The sequence below is a fragment of the Pristiophorus japonicus genome, chromosome 19, assembly GCF_044704955.1.
Source record: "Pristiophorus japonicus isolate sPriJap1 chromosome 19, sPriJap1.hap1, whole genome shotgun sequence".
In the NCBI taxonomy this organism is placed as follows: domain Eukaryota; kingdom Metazoa; phylum Chordata; class Chondrichthyes; family Pristiophoridae; genus Pristiophorus; species Pristiophorus japonicus.
The window spans coordinates 30,787,622-30,807,716 of NC_091995.1; the positions used below are offsets into that span (position 1 = coordinate 30,787,622).

At 42.8% G+C, this 20,095-nt stretch overlaps 1 protein-coding gene across 1 annotated transcript; it reads right to left on the reverse strand.

The window, feature by feature from the left end:
* Positions 1–1,573: 1,573 nt before the first annotated feature.
* Positions 1,574–2,431, reverse strand: LOC139230158 (mu-type opioid receptor-like). Its single transcript, XM_070861999.1, has one exon. The coding sequence runs from the start codon at positions 2,405–2,407 to the stop codon at positions 1,574–1,576; it is 834 nt and encodes a 277-aa protein (XP_070718100.1). The 5' UTR covers positions 2,408–2,431.
* Between the last annotated feature and the right edge of the window lie 17,664 nt (positions 2,432–20,095).

Below are 20,095 nucleotides of genomic sequence, written 5' to 3' on the forward strand. Positions count from 1 at the left end.
GATAGCGGGGTCGCGATCCGCTGACAGAAAAAATATTAATTCCCACCTAACCCACGAAAAACCTTGCATGCTGATGGCCCTAAATATCTCAGGCATATTTTATTAAGAATTGTCTTATTATTACGCTGCATATTTTACCTTTCATTTTGTATCAGCTATCATCACATTCAAGACTGAATGTTTACTTTAATCACCAGCTGGCAAACTGGCAGTATCAGGTCGATCCATCGCTTTGTTGAACACCCGATTTTGCTTCAATGGAAATAGTCCACTTTCTGCCAGGCCATAAAAGTGAAAATTCATCCAAGGACCCCAAGGAAATCTTCCCTCTGTGCGTCTGATATCCCAATGTGAAATTACATGTTCACTGTAATTTAACTAAATAGATTAAAATTACACCCGTGGTTAGAAACTTCGCCCAATATTACCCAGCATATTTATTGGCCCCCGAAATTGCTGTCGAAGGCTTCCTGCATGGAAATACCTCCATTCCACGAAGAAGAACCGCACCTATCTGGGACCTCAGATTCCATAGTAACTCACGCTCCTGGGCCTCTACAGGAACTCGGGGATTCAGGCGGTTTGCAGGCACCACTGGAATCATATGGGGTAACCCAATGAATGAAAAAAGGCAAATCCCGATTCATGATTATGGGGCGGGTTGACGGATTGTACATGAAGAGAAACCTCCGCTCCTTGCGTGGGCAAGTACAGCAGGAGAGGTGGCATGCAGCAGAGGAACGGCGAGGTAGGACAAATGAGCAGCGAGAGATTGCAGTGACACATGATCAGGGTCCTTTAGAGTCATGAGATCGAGGCCCAGCAGAGCGAGTGTGTACACACTAGGTGCGTGTTGCAGAGCTGGTCTCCAGTCGTCTTGGATAATGCTTGCCACTGGACCAAGACCTAGCTCTGTAATGCCCATGTGGTGGCTGGTGGGCAACGGATTTTTTTAAAAATCCATGCACAGGGCTCTTCCACCCTTCAAGATGTAATACTGGACTTGGAATGTCAGTTGCTGCATTAAAATACCTGTGAACTGATCTGATTTTTGCCTGGAAGCAAGTCATTCTTGGTACGAGGGAGCGCCTAAGATGTATGAACAGAAACTTCATATGCATGAAGGACAATACTCCCAAAAAGCATGTACACATCAAATAAATAAAAAAGTTATATATTAAAATTTAATTAAAATGCCAATTAATTAAATATTTTAAAGGAATTAACTCTTTTGAAAAATAAATAATAATAATTAAATGGGCTATAAAATAACCTTACCTTATTTAATGGCGTTTTACTGTTTAAATGATTGAAGAAAATATATATTCATATAAACTCTTACATTGGTAAAAGCAGGGTTTTTGTCTGCTTCTGTCAGGTGTCAGAATTTCATGATCATTCGCTGGGTAAGTAGCCCAACTCTCCACCCGCAGAAGCCCTTTTCCCAGGGATGCGGCGGATAGTGAAGAAGGTTCCAGGCAAATGACAATTTCCAAGTTTGCAGTCCATGCGAACCTAAATGATCGAGTGATCGAGCTAATGGGCAATGAAATCTGATCGAATCCGAGTACTCTCATTCCTTAAATAATTTAATCATGAAAGAAAATGGATGTTTCAAAATGTTAATCATCTCCTCTCGGAATTTCCTCTGGATCAATGCATAAATGCAGGTGTTTGTACAAGAGCTGGCGTACATCAACAAGAGCGTGATTCTAATCGCCAAATAAAGCGACTTTTGACTTTTCTGTGCAATCGTTTCTGTGAGCTTAAAACAGATTTCAATTATCACAACTGGCGTCCACAATACAATGAAGCACCCCGAGATAGCGAAGAGCAGAATGATAGATGTTCTTCGGTTCTTCATCCCGGGATCACTGCTGCACTCCCCATTGCTGCGGCTCTTCAGGGCTCTGCGAGCTCTACTGGCCACTAAGATGTACTTGGCAGTGAGGGAATTTAACAGCAATAGCAAAGCGAATGGCACTATTGGGACTGAGAGATTCGCAATCCAGTTGTAAGCTATCCATGCAGGGGAAGAACGATAACCCATTACTGTCTGGCAGCCCCACTCTATATCCCCAACAATATAGGAGGGCTCATAACGGAAATAAACTGGAATGTTTATCAAAAAGCTGAGCACACCCACGATTGTTAGAACCACAGTGGCAGTTCTTTCGGTGCAATATTTTAATTTCAGTTTCTGACAACAAATGGTTACGAAGCGGTCAAAGGTGAACGATACTGTCGACCAGACAGAGAGTTGGACGCTGGATACTTGTATGAATGCAATAAAACGACAAACATTGGTGTACTTCAAGAATGAATCTGGGAAATGATAACTAAAGATACTATATATAGTTACATTAAAGACACAGACCATTAGATCTGCTATGGCCATGGTTACCATGTAACGAGTTATTCCTTTGGCGAGACCGCACTTTCCCCGGGACAGGATGATAACCGACATCAGGTTCACTGCAAGAAATTGGAAACAAGACAGTTAGCAAAGAAATAGATCAGCAGTCTGAAATTACCACTCAGGTGAATTGTGTGGTTAGCAATTACCAGTCCGGGAGATTGTTACATGATTCCATCTGTGTTACACGTCTCTCCCACACTCACTGTGTAGGGTCCATCCTGCGTTTGTCTTGAATTACTTTCTGCTTTAAGGCATTGGCTTACTGCGTACAGTTCTGGTAACCACATTGCAGGAAAGATGCGATTGCACCAGAGAAGTTCTGGTTTAGATTGAGGAGGATGTTGCTGCGACTGCAAAATTGTTTAGCTATGAGTAAAGATAGGATCGGCTGGGATTGTTTACTTTAGAACAGAGGAGTCTGAGGAGAGATTGAAGTGCGGTGTGTAACTTTATGAGGGTCCAAGATACAGTGGATAGAAATGATCTATTTCCCTTATCGGATGGATCAATGAACAGGGCAAAGGAATTAATTGCAATCTTAGAAGGATGAGAGGCGTATTTTAGAGAACCTTTTTCAACCAGAGGGTGGTATAGGTCTGGAACTCATTGCCTCATATTGTGGTCGAGGCAGAAATCCCTCATCACATTTAAAAAGACTTGACATTCTGATTTACATTTCTACAGGGCAAAGGAACTAGAACTGGAAAGTGGGATTAGACTGGATAGCTCTTTTCCAGCGAGTACCAACACGATGGGCCGAATGGCCTCCAACTGTGCTATAAAATACCCTAGTTTAAATCAATCTATGGGTCAGAATCTGAGACCCTGACAGTAAATATTGTCCCATATATTGGACACATCGGTGTTTTGAAAACAAATATCTTGCAAAAGTGGTAACAGTTGTTTCAACCCTTGGAACAAAAAACAGGTTAAGACTCCGTTTATGGATCATCATTTGTTAACACTGATGGAGCACGGAGGCAACCTTCATCTAACCCGTCCTTCGGAACACAACAAAATTGGATATAAGGCTGGCTTTACACCTCGCTTGATTTTACTCTTTAGTAAAGTCACCGGAGTGCAATAGTGTGCGGGTGTAGAAGCAGCGTTCCACCCGATCCGGTGGGTTCTCACCTGGCCACTTTGGCTCATGTTACCCCACTGCGAGAAAACTGCAGACGTTTCATATATTTGTCAATGTGCATTTGTTGCTGAGTTTCATCGATGGTTGTAACATTAAAGTAGGTCAGGTCAAGGCCTGCCACCTGCTACCATAATTAAAGTAGCTGGATCGACTTTTGACCAGCAGTGAAGCGGTTAAGTGATGTTGTCAATGCTAAAAAATTCCAAAAGCTTCAAGTGGATGACCGTCTGGAGCAACGTCCTGCCGAATCTGGATGGGCAAAACTTATGAAAAGGCGTGTTAAATTCGCCGATGTTATCGATATCCTGTGAACTATACATTCAGAGAACAACACATTTCCGATGATAGACGGTCGATTGTAAAGACGATGATATCACAAAAGTTATCATGTTAAAGTAAATAAGGAAAAGTGAGAGACTTCTGTTCAGTAATCTGCCGCTAGAAACTTGGCAATCAAGGAACAAAATGTGGAGACAAACAGCATGTAGAAATGGAAAATAAAACAATGCATTCAAAGAATGGCCTTCCAAAGTTAACAATTGCGCATCTTTACTTACCAGGAATGCCGATAATTGCAAGAATCGGATAGCAAAACACTGTGCCGTCTGCTAAACCCATTTTAAACGAAATGGAACAACGGTTGGGAGCAAGGCTCTTGCTGATGTACTGAAGCAACGCATTGAAAGCAGACCTGAATTATACAAGAAGAAATTCTCCGTTGAGTCACCAAAGTTACAGAAGGGTATTCATTAGGGACAGGCAATCCAATAAACACCATTAAGTAATTTCTTTCGAAATCAATGAGCAAAGTTAGCTCTGTGGACACTAATTGTGGATTGCGAAAAACAAGGTTACCGATGGCACTTTCAGGCTCAGGAATCGCCAGCTCTGTGTCTATGGCATCTCCCAGCATTTCGAGCTCACGAACGAGTTAGAGATAATTCGATGCTTCAATAATTTGCCAAATCCAATCCCTTTTTTTTCTCCTCACTTACATCATCAGATAGTTCAAAAATTCCTGCTGTATACCATCCTGCAAAAGGCACACTGATTCCACTTTAAATACTTGCATTAGCTTATCATCAGCAGGTAGCAACAGTATTGCCACTTGAAACAAGGTCGCTTTTCTTGCAAGCTTCCCACGCCAATCCAAATCTTCACACTTACACCAAACGAAATTGGCATTTCATTTTTCAGATTGTCATTTGTTCATATAATAGTTAATTTGGGATCTAATTGTTTCTAATTTTTTATAATACCATCGAATCCATTTTGAATATTTGGGGAAATTCAAACAAAAAACAAGGCTTTCAGACCAGATCAAATGCCCATAGAAGTACTAAAATGTAGTGGAGAAGTACTCATGGCACAAGTCCATGATTTAAACTCTCATATCTGGAAGGAGGAGAGCGTGTCAGATGCTCTCAGAGAGAATGTAATCGTGACCATATTCAAGAAGGGTGAGAAGTCCAACTGCGGTAATTACTTAGAATTTCCTTGCTGTCTGTCGCAGGCGAAATCATAGAAACATGGAAACAAAGAAAATAGTTGCAGGAGTAGGCCATTCGGCACTTCGAGCCTGCACCGCCATTCAATAAGATCATGGCTGATCATTCTCTCAGTACCCTTTTCCTGCTTTCTCTCCATACCCCTTGATCCCCTTAGCCGTAAGGGCCATATCTAATTCCCTCTTGAATATATCCAATGAACTGGCATCAACAACTCTCTGCGGCATGGAATTCCACAGGTTACCAGCTCTCTGAGATAAGAATTTTCTTCTCATCTCAGTCCAAAATGACCTACCCCTTACCCGAAGACTATGTCCTCTGGTTCTGGACTTTCGCAACATCGTGTACATTCTTCCGACATCTAACCCGTCCAGTCCCGTCAGAATCTTATACATTTCTATGAGATCCACTGTCATTCTGCTAAACTCCAGTGAATAAAGGCCCAGTTGATTCAGTCTCTCCTCATGTGAAAGTCCAGCCATCCCTGGAATCAATCTGGTGGACCTTCGCTGCACTACCTCAATAGCAAGAACGTCCTTCCTCAGATTAGGAGACCAAAACTGAACACAATATTCCAGGTGAGGTCTCACTCAGGCCCTGTTCAACTGCAGTAAGACCTCCCTGCTCCTATACTCAATTCCCCTAACTATGAAGGCCAACATACCATATGCCTTCTCCACTGCCTGCTGTACATGCATGCCAACTTCCACGACTGATGGACCATAACACCCAGGTCTCTTTGCACCTCACCTTTTACTAATCTGCCACCTTCTTGTTTTTGCACCGAAAATGGATAACCTCACATTTATCCACATTATACTGCATCTGCAATGCATTTGCCCACTCACCTAAGCTATCCAAGTCAACCTGCAGCCTTTTCGAATTCCCCTCACAGCTCACACCGCCACCCAGTTTAGTGTCATCTGCAAATTTGAGATATTTCACTCAATTCGTTCATCTAAACCGTTAATATATATTTTAAAGAGCTGGGTTCTCAGCACTGAGCCCTGTGGTACTCCAGTAGCCACTGCCTGCTATTCTGCAAATGTCCCGTTGATCCCGACTCTCTGCTTCCTGTTTGCCAACCAGTTCTCTATCCACGGCACTACATTATCCCCAATACCATGTGCTTTTATTTTGCACACAAATCTCTTGTGCGGGACCTTGTCAAAAGCCCAAAAAGCCGAAAGTCCAAATACATCACATCCACTGCTTATCTCTTGTCCAATCTGCTCGTTACATCCTCAAAAAACATTCCAAAAGATTTGTTAAGCTTGATTTCCCTTTCATAAATCCATGCTGACTTGGACCAATCCTGTCACTGCTTTCCAAATGGGCTGCTATTTCAATCTTAATGATCGATTCCAACATTTTCCCCACTGCTGGTTCATGCTTACCGGTCTATAATTTCCCGTTTTCTCTCTCCCTCCTTTTTTTAATAAGTGATGTTACATTAGCTACCCTCCAGTTCATAGAAATGATCCAGAGGTGATATACTGTTGGAAAATGTTGACCAATGCATCAACTATTTCGAGGGCCACTTCCCTAAGTACTCTGGGATGCAGACTATCAGGCCGCAGGGATTTATCGGCCTTCAATTCCATCAATTTCCCTGACACACTTTCCTGCCAAATAAGGATATCCTTCAGTTTCTCCTTCTCACGAGACCCACTGCTCCCGAGTACATTACGAAACTTATTTGTGTCTTCGTTTGTGAAGACAAATCCGAAGTATTTCTTCAATTGGTCTGCCATTTTCTTTGTTCCCGGTTATAAATTCACCTGAATCCGACAGAAAGGGACCTACGTTTGTCTTCACAAATCTTTTTCTCTTCACATATTCATAGAAGCTTTTGCAGTCAGTTTTTATGTTCCCTGCAAGCTTCCTCTCGTACTCTATTTTCTGTCTCTTAATTAAACTCTTAGTCCTCCTCTGTTGCATTATAACATTCTCCCAGTCCTCAGGTTTGTTGCGTTTTCTTCCCTTTAAAAACCCTATCCCGAACCGTAAATGCATACACAACGTCAACCACACATTGTAATTCAATGACATCGATTGGAAAAACCTTGGATCTATACAGGAGGCGCCTAAGGTTGAACAATTTCCCCATGTACTGAAGATTAACTCCACTCCAGTGAGGAGATTGTTAAAGGTGAAATGAAGCATTGCAGCGACAAACTTTGAAAAGAGCGTTAGTGCCTTGCTTGACACCTCTACACTTGAATCAACCTTCGGCTGCCTGAGGAATAGAGTGTTCCAAGACCAGGAACTCAAACAAGGCTACAAGGTTATGGTCTATAGAGCAGTAGTAAAAGCTTCCCACCCCTACTATATGCTTATATGCTTCAGCGACATGGACCATGTAAAGTAAGCACGTCAAAGCACTGGAGATGTATAACAAACGCGACAAAATCCTGAAATATCATTGCCAAGATTGGCGCACCAACATCAGCATTCTCTCTCAGGCCAAGATCGCCATCATCGAGGCATTGACCACGCACGATCAGAATCGATGTGCAGGCCATATTGTGCAAATGCCCGAAACATAGACCCCTGAAACAAGAACTCTAATCTGAAGTACGCAACGGAAAATGAACCCCAGGAGGACATAAGAAGCGCTTCAAAGACACTCTCAAAGCTTCATTGAAAAAATGTAACATCCCCACCGACTCTCGGAAATTCCAAGCCTAAAACCGATTCAAGTGGAGGAGAAGCATCCGAGAAGGCGCTGAACACTTTGCGTCTCTTTGTCGGCAGCACACAGAAGCAAAGTACATAGAGCTGCAGGAGCGTTTGATAAATCAAGCATCCGCCCATATTTCCCTGCAACCACCATCTGCCCCACCTGTTACAGAGTCTATAGATCCCGCATTGGTCTCATTAGTCACCTTAGAATTTATCTTAGTGTGGAAGCAGGTTATCCACGACTCTTGGGGATTGCCTAGAAAGAAGAGGAAGATACAGTTCCAATTGGCTTGCAGAGATACAGGTACTGAGAACCTGCATCGTGTAACGGTTTGCAGAAGAGCAAACATTTTTCAAAATGTCAGAAGACTTTCAATGGGTAAATTGGCTAATACTCCTCGGTGGTGATGAGACCGATGTAGAAAGTTTGTACCCAAAATCAAAAAAAGACATGTGGTATCAAAAAGTCACGTTGGCTGGCTGGCTATGAACACAGTTAAATAAGATGTAGACAGAAACGTTTCTATATATTATAAACAGTCAATGCCCAAATAAACAGGGTTGAATACTAGGGACAACTAAAGAAAAGGTGGATGGTATTAAATCATAAAAATTGCTAATGGAAAAATTGATTGTAGATAACTGTGGCAGGAATGGGAAGAGCTTTTTTAGTTATGTGTAGAATGAGGGAACTATCAAAAAGTGTATTGGACCACAGAAGGTTGTTCAAGGACAGTTTACAAAGGACTCACTAAATATGATAGAAATATTAAATTCGTACTTTGCAGTAGTCGTCACCCTTGAAGATGATGCTCCAATATTTGAACTTAATATTGCTAAAGCTTAGCAAACGACATTTCCATGTGTACTGTGACACCGAGTAGAATAAATATAGGTCATTGAACAACGGACTCCCACAGGGTTCTGGTCTGGCACCCATGTTATTCAACGTTTACACAAGTGATCTTCCCAAAACAGAGTCACACATGTTTGTATACGCTGGTTACATTTCTTGGCCATGCAAAGCACGACTCTGTCCATCACGGAAGAGATCCTGACCAGTGATTTGCAGAGGATGGCGGCCCAGTACTGCCGATGGAATCTCCGCTCAAACGCACAATGCAAATCGTCAACTATACATTCCACCTCAACACCCATCAAGCAAACCAAGCTTTGAGTAGTTCCTTTTTGGGCGCAGAGGTAAACCATGCAAAAAAAACCTCCTATTTAGGAGTCACGCAAGATCACATGCTATGATATAGACAATGTCTCCAGAATGTTGGTTGGAAACTAAAGGGTAGAGTCCACTTTCTTCAGAAACTCCCCGGATCGACATGGGGAACATACACTGAAACCCTCTGTACAGCAACACTTACCCTGGTGTATTCTACAGCGGAGTACTGCTCTCCAGCATGGCTATTAAGTCCGCATGTCAAATCCATTGTTGTCCAGCTGAATTCCACTATGTGAAGTATCATCGGTACACTTACAGTGACAGCAACACCTTGGCTGCTCATGCTTGCAAACATCGTACCATCACACCTACTCAGCGAATAAGCAGTCTCCTGAGAATACAACTACTACACCGGCAAAGACATGCCAATCGTGGCCGACTGCAACAACATATCACCAATCCATCTCAATCTAGAAAACCCTTTTGGGCAGGCGCCAATGCATTTCAGCGATCTCCACTCAGACTTGGTAACCAATGACAAGATGCTTGGCATAACTGCAACATATTCAATGCATTCCTTGTGGACGCCTCTACAGTACAACCTGATGCATCAAACCTTCCTTGCAAACAGTGGACAACAATCAGCCGCCTCAGAACAGGTCATTGTAGATGCTGCCACCTGTTCCATAGATGGAAGATTAAAGTATCCCATCATGCGACTGTGGAACTCCGAAACAGACCCTGGTGCACGTCATTGAGCACTGCCATCATAGGTGTTGTGGAAAAATATTTCCGAGACTGTATAATTTATAAAGAGAGGTTTATTAAATCGGAGACAAAGCTTTGGGAGAAGTGTTAGAAACCCCTGTCTCTGAACCACTTCTCAAATTGGTATCTCCAGTGAGGTTCTTTTATCTTACAAATTACGTCACTTTACATCACATGCTTTAGCACTAGTCCTTAAGTATAATCATCGCATTACAAGGTTTTTACTATCCAAGGCTGAGCTCTTGACATAAACCAGCCTGCATTGTGAAAGGGCATTTTTAACAAGTGCAGGCTTTTAGCACCGGTATAGACAAATATCCCACTTATCTCTCCAGTCGTTCATTATCTCACTTTCCTATCTCCATAACTCAAGGCCAGCATACCTTGAAGTCAAACTGTGTTTTTTTTTATATAAAGCATAATGCATCAGTATTGTCCCTTACAAAATTCATTAACGGGGAAAATAAAAACAATTGTTTGGTCCCGTATACTAGTCAAGTATATGTCCAAAAATCCGCTCTAACAATATTCCCCCTTTTGGTCCTAGAGGATGTTCACAAAATCCAGATGACCACAATGATAGTAGCATTATATTCGTCCTTTGGGGTATGTTACTTCCCTGATGTTCCATATGTCCACCTTGCCTGTAGCCCGAGGCTACCCTTCAAACATAGTGGTCGGTGTCATTGTCGTCTGTTTCTTCATTCTTGGTGTCTTCAGGTATTTCCATCAGGTGTGCTTCTTCTTTGGCGATTAAACTGGCTGCTGGCATTAGTCGAGCCATCATAACTTTACAGCAGATATTAAAACACCCGATAATCAGACAGCAAATAATTATTATTACAAACCAGAATAATTATTCCATGCATAATATATGACCCCCAGGATCCCCCTAAAAGCCAGTCAAATCAGCCAGATCTTCCTGCTGTCGTGGATAACTTCTTTACCTCCCTTCTTATGTGATCAGCGAGGTTAGTTATGTTTTCTGCATTATCGGGAATGTAAGTGCAACTTTCAGCTCCAATTAAGGCACATGTGCCCCCACTTTGTGCTAGTATCTAGGGCCATTCGGTTCTTGATTACCATTCTGCGTATGGCTACCATTTCAGCCGTTATGCACTCTATTGCTTCAGCAGTGTCGTTAACTATATGTTCCAGTACCATCTCTAGGTTACGTAATTCATCTATGGTGTGTCCTATCCTGAATGGGAGCATCATGACCCCAAATAGCCTCTCTACCGGGGTAAGATTTCGTCTTAGTCGACCTGGTGTCTGTACTTCTGCTATAGTACGTACCCGTCTGACAAAAGGGGACCACATATCCCAAATAACAGGACACCCTCCAGTCCTGTGGCAACAAGGGGTAGGCCTTATGACCGCACACAAAATAAGTGCCATTGTATGCTGTTAGATTCGATCCCAATCTCTCTCTCTCATCCCCCGTCGCCACCTAATCTTAGGGTCCCAGTCCTGGCTACTTGTCTGATTCTTCAATCCCTCTATTTCAAAGAACCCTTGCTTTGTTGTTTCACTGGCAATTATGTTCCACTTGGCGAGGTTAAAGTATCCTGCTACAAAACCTGTTTCCTCAGCAGTCAGCTTTCTAGTGAAACAAATGTCAGCGGTGGGCCTTCCAAATCCTGAGGTGTTGGTCAAAACCAGGAATGGGGGTCGTACCGACCTATTGTATTCTGGCTGGTACCATCCGTCAATGCATCCAAAAGGTAACCCCCCCGATCTCCACGTTTCTTTATCTGCACTCTGGTTCCAAATATTATTTACTTCCCCTGTACCGTTTTGTCGCATTACCCACTCCGCTACTTCCGACATGTTAAGGGAGATTGACCTCAAAGGGATGCCTCCTTTGCTATGTATGGCGATGTGCGAACATACCCAGCAACTGAAAAAGTTCTCATTTTGCGCACAAACATATGACATGTACAAAAAGGTATTCACATGTAACTCTCGTTTCGGTCCAGCTAGCAGGCCGGACCTAACACGAACTATGATAATCGCACCAATCGCAATATATAGTTTCATCTTATTACTCTATAATTAACGAATAGTCAAAGGCAAAATGGCCGTATGGCTTGCTTGAAGAATCACTCGCTGTCAATCTGTAAATAGACAAACAACAACAACTAATACGTGTGCTAAATGACTGGTTTAAAAACCTTAAGCTGGGTCTGATTCTTCCATTGTCCGTTCCCTTTGACATCGATGCAGGCACAAGTGTCCCTGCTGATTATAACCTCATACGGTCCTATCCATTTTTGGGGCAAACCCCGGTTTTCACGGCAGGACCCTTACCATTACGCGACTTCCCGCCAACGGGACTTCAGGGAGCTTTGTAAGCTCTGCTTCCGCGTCTCTTTCTTCCTTATTGTCCCTAACTAATTTACGCAACCCTTTTAATTGAGTACTTAGTTCCAAAACATACCGTTTTAATTTGTCTTTTAATGTGCCTACATCGGCCCCCCTGTTATGATGTTCTCCGGTAATTGCATCGCCCTTCCTGTCATTAGTTCATAAGGGGTTAATCCGGTTGTCCGGTTTGTCGTGGCTCTTAACTTCATCAATATAATGGGTAATACTTCTGTCCACGTTTTTCCTGACGTTTTCATGGCCTTTGCCAGGGCGTTCTTAAGGGTATGGTTCATGCGCTCCACCATCCCAGGACTCTGTGGGTGGTAGGGAATGTGGATTTTTTGCTTTATGCCCATCAGCTGGCATATTGTTTTTACAATTTTCCCGGTGAAGTGGGTGCCTTGGTCGGAATCTATTTGAAGAGGCACTCCCCATCGGGGAATCACCTGCTCGGTCAAAATCCTTGCCACTGTTGAGGCAGTGCAATCACGTGTGGGGAAAGCTTCCACCCATCGGGTAAACTGATCTATAATCACTAGGCAATATCTTTTTCCATGGGATGGGGGCAAAGGACCTGTCAAATCAATTTGTACGTGTTCCCATGGCCCCCGTGGATGGGGCTGGTGTCCCATTTTAATTTTAATGGGCCTGCCTGGATTATATTGTGCTCACGTAACACATCGATGGCAATATTTGGCAATATCTCTCCCCATCCCTTTCCATCACCAATCTCTCCCAAGACTCCCGGTCATGGCCTCTCACCCTGAATGTGACAGGCCATGATGCAACTCCAATAAAGTATTCTGTATGCATTCAGGCGCCATTACCTTGTCGTTTCGTCTCCAAACATTATCCTTCCCTTGCGTTGCGCCCTGCTTTGTACGCATACCTATTTCCTCCTCAGAAGTGTCCTGGTGTAGTTTCTCAATCTGTTCGTCTCGGGCCCCAGCGCCACTGACTGAGGCTTCCTCACACTCTTCCTGTTCTAATGCCTTTTGTGCAGCTACGTCTGCAGCTTTATTTCCCTGGTGACTCAGCCAATCTGGACTGGTTCGGTCCGGCTCCCTCCTGTGGGCTTTAATTTTAATAACCGCGACCTGTTTTGGTTTATTACTGGCTGCTAAAAGAGCTTCTATTCTCAGCTGATGCTTTATGGGATGTCCCCTAGTTGTGATAAAACCCCTTCTTCCCCATGCTTGTGTACTACACCGAATGCATATCTACTGTCCGTATAAATATTAACAATCTTATTTTCCGATAATTCCAGTGCCCGGGTGAGGCCTACCAGTTCTGCCACTTGAGCTGACGACCCCCCCATTAATTCACCCTGATTCAACTGTCTCTAGATCCTGGTTAACTACGGCCCATACGGTACGAGGTAATCCCTCTACGTATTTTCGTGAGCCGTCCACAAACAAGGTTTGTTCTGCGGTTTGAAGGGGGCATCTTTTATTCTATCCTCTTCCATATCCTCACATACCTCTTCGTGAAAGTGGGGTTGCCCTTCACCCATCATACCTTCTGCGGGGTTGTTTCCTACATCCCTTATTATGGTTACCGCTTTGTTGGGTGCTAAGAGAACTGCTTCCCACTTTGCCTGTCTCATATTAGATACGGTTCTCAGTTTTCCTGTGTTTAACATTTCTACCATTGTGTGTTTAGTGTGGAGAATGATTTTTCCAGTCATCACCACAGGCTCGCTTAATTTTTACCGCCCAAGCTGCGCAATGTAGCGGCTATACATCTGGATAACCCAGTCACCACCGAGCTTTCGGTGGTAGAGTAATATCCCCGTGATCTTGGGTGACCACTGCCATATAGAACCCACTTTCATTGCTGCAGTGGATGTGGAAATCCTTACCCATATCAGGCAGTCAAATCCAGGTGCGGAGACTAGTTCTGACTTGAGTTTACAATACGCCTGTTCTGTTCAGGGCCCCACTCTATGAGGTCTTGGGCCGGTTTCCTCACTTTCACAAATCTTTGTATTGGCTCAGCAATTTTTGCAAAATCAGAGTTAAAGTTCCGGCTGTAATTAAAGCGGCCCAGTACCTTCCTCACCCCTCTTACCGTTACTGGTCTAGGTATGTCCTTGACAGCCTTTTTCCTATCCGAGGGCATTTATTTCAGCCCCTTTGAGAGGCAGTACCCGAGGTACAGGACCAGGGATTTCACTACCCGCCCTGTTGGGGAGTTAGTGGTGCAAACTCTTTCTTTTAAGATACCCTTGTCCACTAGCCCTTTTACTATTTCTACAACCGCTGTTCTAGCTTCAGGTCTTAAAATGTATTGTCGCTGTGGTTTATGAGGTGGTCCAGGGATTTCAATAGGATCCATCTTCGCCTTTCCAGTATCCAATTTTGTTTGTGCCCAGACCCCGGGCACAGAGGCACATATGCCTCCATACCCTCCAGTCCCGATAAGCCAGTCAGTTTTTTGTGGCTGTAGCTACACCTATACTTTACACATGGTGGGCTATCTGTCCTAAATCTCCCTTACTGCCACCTGCCTTTGGCCATGTCAGTTTCCCCTTGCTGCAATCAATCAGGGCCTTAAATTCCCTCATTAAATCATTCCCCAATATTGTTCCCTCATGATTCTTGCATAAGTAAAATCTCATGGGTATATATAAGTTATCAATTTCCACCAATTGTGTGGTGCTCAGGTAGGCCAGTGTGGGCCGTCCATCTATTCCGTTTATCAGAGCCTTCTTGTTGGTGACGGGAAGGTGCATATTGTTAATGGATATTGAGGCTCCCGTGTCCACTAGCATCTCACACTGTCGGCCCCCTACTAGTGCAGACACATATATCCTTCCCTCCTTTTTACTTTGTTTACAGGGGCCACCGGACATCACCGGGTGGCTTTGTACGCCTGCCACTTCAGGTATTCCTGTTCTGACAGGGTCCTTGCCTTATTAGGATAGCCATTTTTACCATGGCATGTCGCTTCCAGGTGCCCTTTCTTACCACAATACGTACATTTCTTTTCACTGCATTTCCCTTTGCATTCCCTCGCAAAATGGCCCGGTTTTCCACAATTATGGCAAGTCCCCCTTTTCTGCCCTCCTCCTGTTCCCGTGGCAGAGACCTTTTCCTGCTTTATCTTTTTCTTTTCTAAACTGCTAATGCTTACTGTTTTATAGCATTTTTCAAAAGTCCCTTTTACACCTTCACAGGTAGCTCACCACTCGCCCAGGAATTTGACCTGATCCCTGAAGGTATTTATAAATTTAAAACTCTTTTTTTTACTGAGCTAGAAGCTTTCGTGTCAATGTTTTACACAAAGGAAAATGGGAGCGTTTTAAAAGGCATTCTTTATCTCATTCCTAGACTAAATATATGTCTTTCAACCCAATTGCATGTTTTCTTTCGACAAGTAAGTGAGCGTGTCAAATAAATTCTTTTTTTTTTACTACCGGGACCATGTATTTTTTATCTTTTACTCAACAAACCTATCCTTTGTGCATTTCCTAGCTCCGTAACCTGTCATCCAAATATATCCACACCTTCGTTTCTAACTTAAAATGTAATACCATAAGGTTCACAGTTTCTTAAACGTCCCACATAGAGGACAACACTAAGAAGGGTTAAAAAAAAAATTCACTCTCTTTGGAAAAAGTGGGTGGAGCTAAAACAGGCAGGCAACTCCACACCTTCCCAAACAGGCTTTCATTCACTCCACAGTCAAAATTACACAAGTAATCTCTTCATTCAAAATAGACACTCACAAAAGTCTCTCCTCATTCAACAAAGCTTATGCCTGGATCCATATGTCACTTAAGATAGTCACTATCAGCTTTTTTTTATCGCATTACGTAATTACACAAGTTACAATTAATGATAAGAATTAATTAATGACCCGGGTAGCCCGCGTTTTACATTCCCTTCCTTACCTTCCATGTTCGCCAGTCTCAGACGTTTCCCTTTGTTTCTGTAATACTCATGACCACGACAACTCTGTGGAGACCCTTAATCTTCGCAACAAAGCTAGTGTGTTTCCTTACCACCGGTTGTTTTCTGCTCTAGGTCCGCACCGACCTTATTTACTAAAGGGACAACTCAAACTGGTTAGTCAGCCACTTCCCGCTATCTACTTACTCATATCTTATACACTATCCAGTCATGCCTGTACACTCTCTTTTCAGTCTCTAACACCAGATTCCAGATACTGTCTTAAGTGATCACGTCTGATCGGACAGCATCCTGTTCGTGACGCCATTTTGTTGTGGAAAAATATTTATGAGACTGTCTAATATATAAAGAGAGGTTTATTAAATCGGAGACAAAGCTTTGGGAGAAGTGTTAGAGACCCCTGTCTCTGAACCTCTTCTCAAATTGTTATCTCCAGTGAGGTTATTTTATCTTACAAATTACATCAATCTACATCACATGCTTTAGCACTAGTCCTTAAGTCTAATAATTGCATTACAAGGTTTTTACTATCCAAGGCTGAGCTCTTGATATAAACCAGCCTGTATTGTGACAGGGCATTTTTAACAAGTGCAGGCTTTTGGCACCGGTATAGACAAACATCCCACTTATCTCTCCAGTTGTTCATTATCTCACTTTCCTATCTCCATAACTCAAGGCCAGCATACCTTGAAGTCAAACTGTGTTTTTTTTATATAAAGTATAATGCATCAGTATTGTCCCTTACAAAATTCATTAAAGGTGAAAATAAAAACAAATGTTTGGTCCCGTATACTAGTTAAGTTTATGTCCAAAAATCTGCTCCAACAGAGGAAATTCGCAGGCAGCCTGTAATATATCCACACTGTTATACTGAAAGCTTTGGCTTGGATATCCAACTCAGATATTGACATTTATTCGCTTTGCTACTACTATACAAAAGAAGAAGAAAATAATTGTTTTGTTAGTAACAGTAACATAGATAAACATATCGTATTCCGAAAAATTAATAGCGTGAAAGTAGAGAGAGGAGCCAGGCCGGATGATATCCACACAAGTGTACCCTGGCAGAGGGGACATGTGCTGTGAGAGCCCCTGGCCTGTACATTTAACACCTCACTGCACTATGGAATGGTTCCTACAGACTGAAAGGAGGCTAATGTAGTCGCTATTTTTTTTAAAGTGAAAAGAGTGACCCACGTATCTATAATCCCATCAGCTTAACATCAGTAATAGCTAAGATGCTGGTTGAAATCGTAAGGGAAGCAATATATGAATGCATGGGTAAGGAGGGGCATATTATCGATAGCCAACCTGGCTTCATAAAACTTAGGTCCTGCATAAAAAATCTCTTTTTTTGGGGGGGAAAAGTTACAAAGTTGTTGCATGAGGGAGGCCCAGTAGACATTGCCTACTCAGATTTCCAAAAAGCTTTAGATAAGATACCACACAAAGGCTTCTCTACTAGATCGGATCATCTGGTATTAGTGGTAATACATTGGGTTTGCATGAGAACTGGCTGGCAGGTCGCAGGCGAAGAATAGTTATAGATGGATTTGGATCTATTTGGAGACTTGTCACCACGGTGTCCCTCTGGGATCAGTTTTGGGACAGTTGCTTTTTACTGTTTTTATTAATGATCTGGAATTCGGAGCAAAATTTGTAAACTTGCAGATGACACAAAGGTCTGCGCCAGTGTTAGAACGGTAGAAGATGCTCGGCTACTTCACGCAGATGTGAATGTGTTGGAAGATTGGGCTCAAGACAGGTAATTATTAATAACTTTGAGAAGTGCCAAGTTATGCACGTGGACAATGCAAATGCTAAACATTCATACACGCTCCAGGGAAAGACATTAAAGATGATGGAGATAGGAAGCGGTTTGGGCATTTTAGCACATACACCCTCAAAGGTACATTAGCAATGTCATGATAGCTAGAGAAAATTGGCTGTGGCAGTGCATCCGTTGGGCAATTGAGTATAATACGGGGTGTGCTGTTTTGCTCTTGTGCACGACATTTGTCAGGCTGCACTTGGAATGCTGTGTCCAGTTTTGGTCTCCTCACATGTTGGGCGCTATTGAGGCTCTGGATTGCACGTGGAAGAGGGCTACTGCACTAATACCAGGTCTAAAACATCATGGTTAGCAAGATAGTCTGAATGAGTTCGGACCCCATACCTTATAGCAGCGTATATAATGGGGGATCTGATTGGAGTTTATAAGATCATTAAGGGAGTAGATGTCACACCAGCCTTCCGTTCATTTCAATTAAAAATGTTAGGCAGAACCAGGGGCGTGCACATTTAAGTTGTATGGGGCTCGATATAGGTTAGACGTCAGGAGGTGGTTCTTTCGGCAGCCAATAGTAGGCTTCTAGAACAAGCTGCCAGACCATGTATTGGATACAGACTCACTGAGTTCTATCAAGTGAAAGCTGAATTTGTTTCCAGCTGGGTCGGAGCTCACCTATTACAGAGTTAGTACTGCGGGGAATTCTAGGCTATAGTGAACTCCTGGACTAGATTCGATCGTCTAGCTGTGTCGGAGAAGAATTCCCCAGGCTTTTCTTTCCCAATTTATGCGAGTTTAAAAATAAATCTCGTATTATACCTGTCCCAGGAGATCAACTCGTTTCCGATGGGTGGAGTTTATATGTTGTGACAGGCAAGATATCGCAATTTTATGGGACAGGCTCGATTGATCAGATCTTTTTTTCGCTTACATCATTGTTTGTATTTAAGTTTGAATCAAATTTAAGTAAAATGCCCACATATAAAATCGCCTTTGAGATCAATTGTTAACAGTCTTTGTTATTCATGAATGAAGGTCATTATCCCTAACATCTACTAATCTTTATTCCTTCCCTTTTATTAAAATTCACACTTTTCTGATATAACATGCCTGTATACCTATCCATTCCTTTATCTAGCCCCCTAATTGCATGCGTGTTGCATTACTGTTATCCGATTGTGTATATCTGCTTTCACGTAAATGTCTTCCCGAACTGTATTTAGAAAAAGTGTACAATTTTTCTCACGATAAAATTCTACATACATTCATTTATATTTTTCAGACGAGAACATATATAGAAGCCAAAAATAACAGAGCAGGTATAAGTTGTAAATTGTTTCAAAAGATTGATGTGTTTGCGTCACTAAATTTTGATGATGGCTCCTTGATTAACACGGTTTGCATCGTTTCCAAAATTAGTTCAGCAATGTAATGTGGAAAACAGAAGGATGGGTTTAACGTCATCTTGCTCGGAACTCCATAGCGTGGGTGGCGGGCGTGGACGCCATGACACAATCGCAGTTTCCAGATTTAATTCCACAAAACTGCTTTTTACTAAAAAAAAACAATTTAGGGGTGATGTTGACACTTTTTATTGCCCCGGGCCCCACGAGAATTTTCACCTATGCGTCTGGGCGCTACCGCCACCCCGGTTAGCGTCACGAACCGGCGTGCAACCAGCGATGACGTCATTGCCATATGCGGCCACCCCGCACCAACCCGCATTGGCTCCTTAATGCCCCACTGTGGAATTGATCCGCAGAGTTTGGTGGAATTCTGCTCTCGGGTATTCCTTAAAGGAAAGGTGTCAGCGCTGCTGGCCGCCATCTTTATTTTGTCCGCCTGCTCCCGCGTCAGCTCAAGGATGGCCCTAGCGCGGTCTGCGCCGCTATCATGCAGCCCACCGCTCCATCTTGTGTGATGCGCAATGCACCTCAGGAATGACATATTTTCATTTGAGGGGTTCCAGGGCAGGTTCACCAGAATGATACCGGGTCTAAATGGTTAAATTAAGGGAACTGGTTGCATAGACAAGGCTTGTATTCTTTTTAGCATGGGAGATTAAGTTGTGATCTAACTGAAGTGGTTAAGATGATCAAAGTTCTTCATAGGGTAGATCGGGATAAACTTTATCTCTGTTGGTGGTGTGGAGAATTCGGGGGATTAACTTTAGAATTATAGCTAGGGAGTTCAAGGGTCATGTCAAAATCACTTCATCACATAGAATAGTGGAAGTCTGGAAATACTGTATCATTAAATCAATAAAGCCCCCAATGATAAAAAAAAACAAAAAAAAATATATATGTTATAAAACATTTTAGTTAATT

What these genes read in the sequence shown, in the direction of transcription:
- LOC139230158 (XM_070861999.1), bottom strand. Translation starts at nt 2,407, where the DNA reads ATGGTAACCATGGCCATAGCAGATCTAATGGTCTGTGTCTTTAATGTA.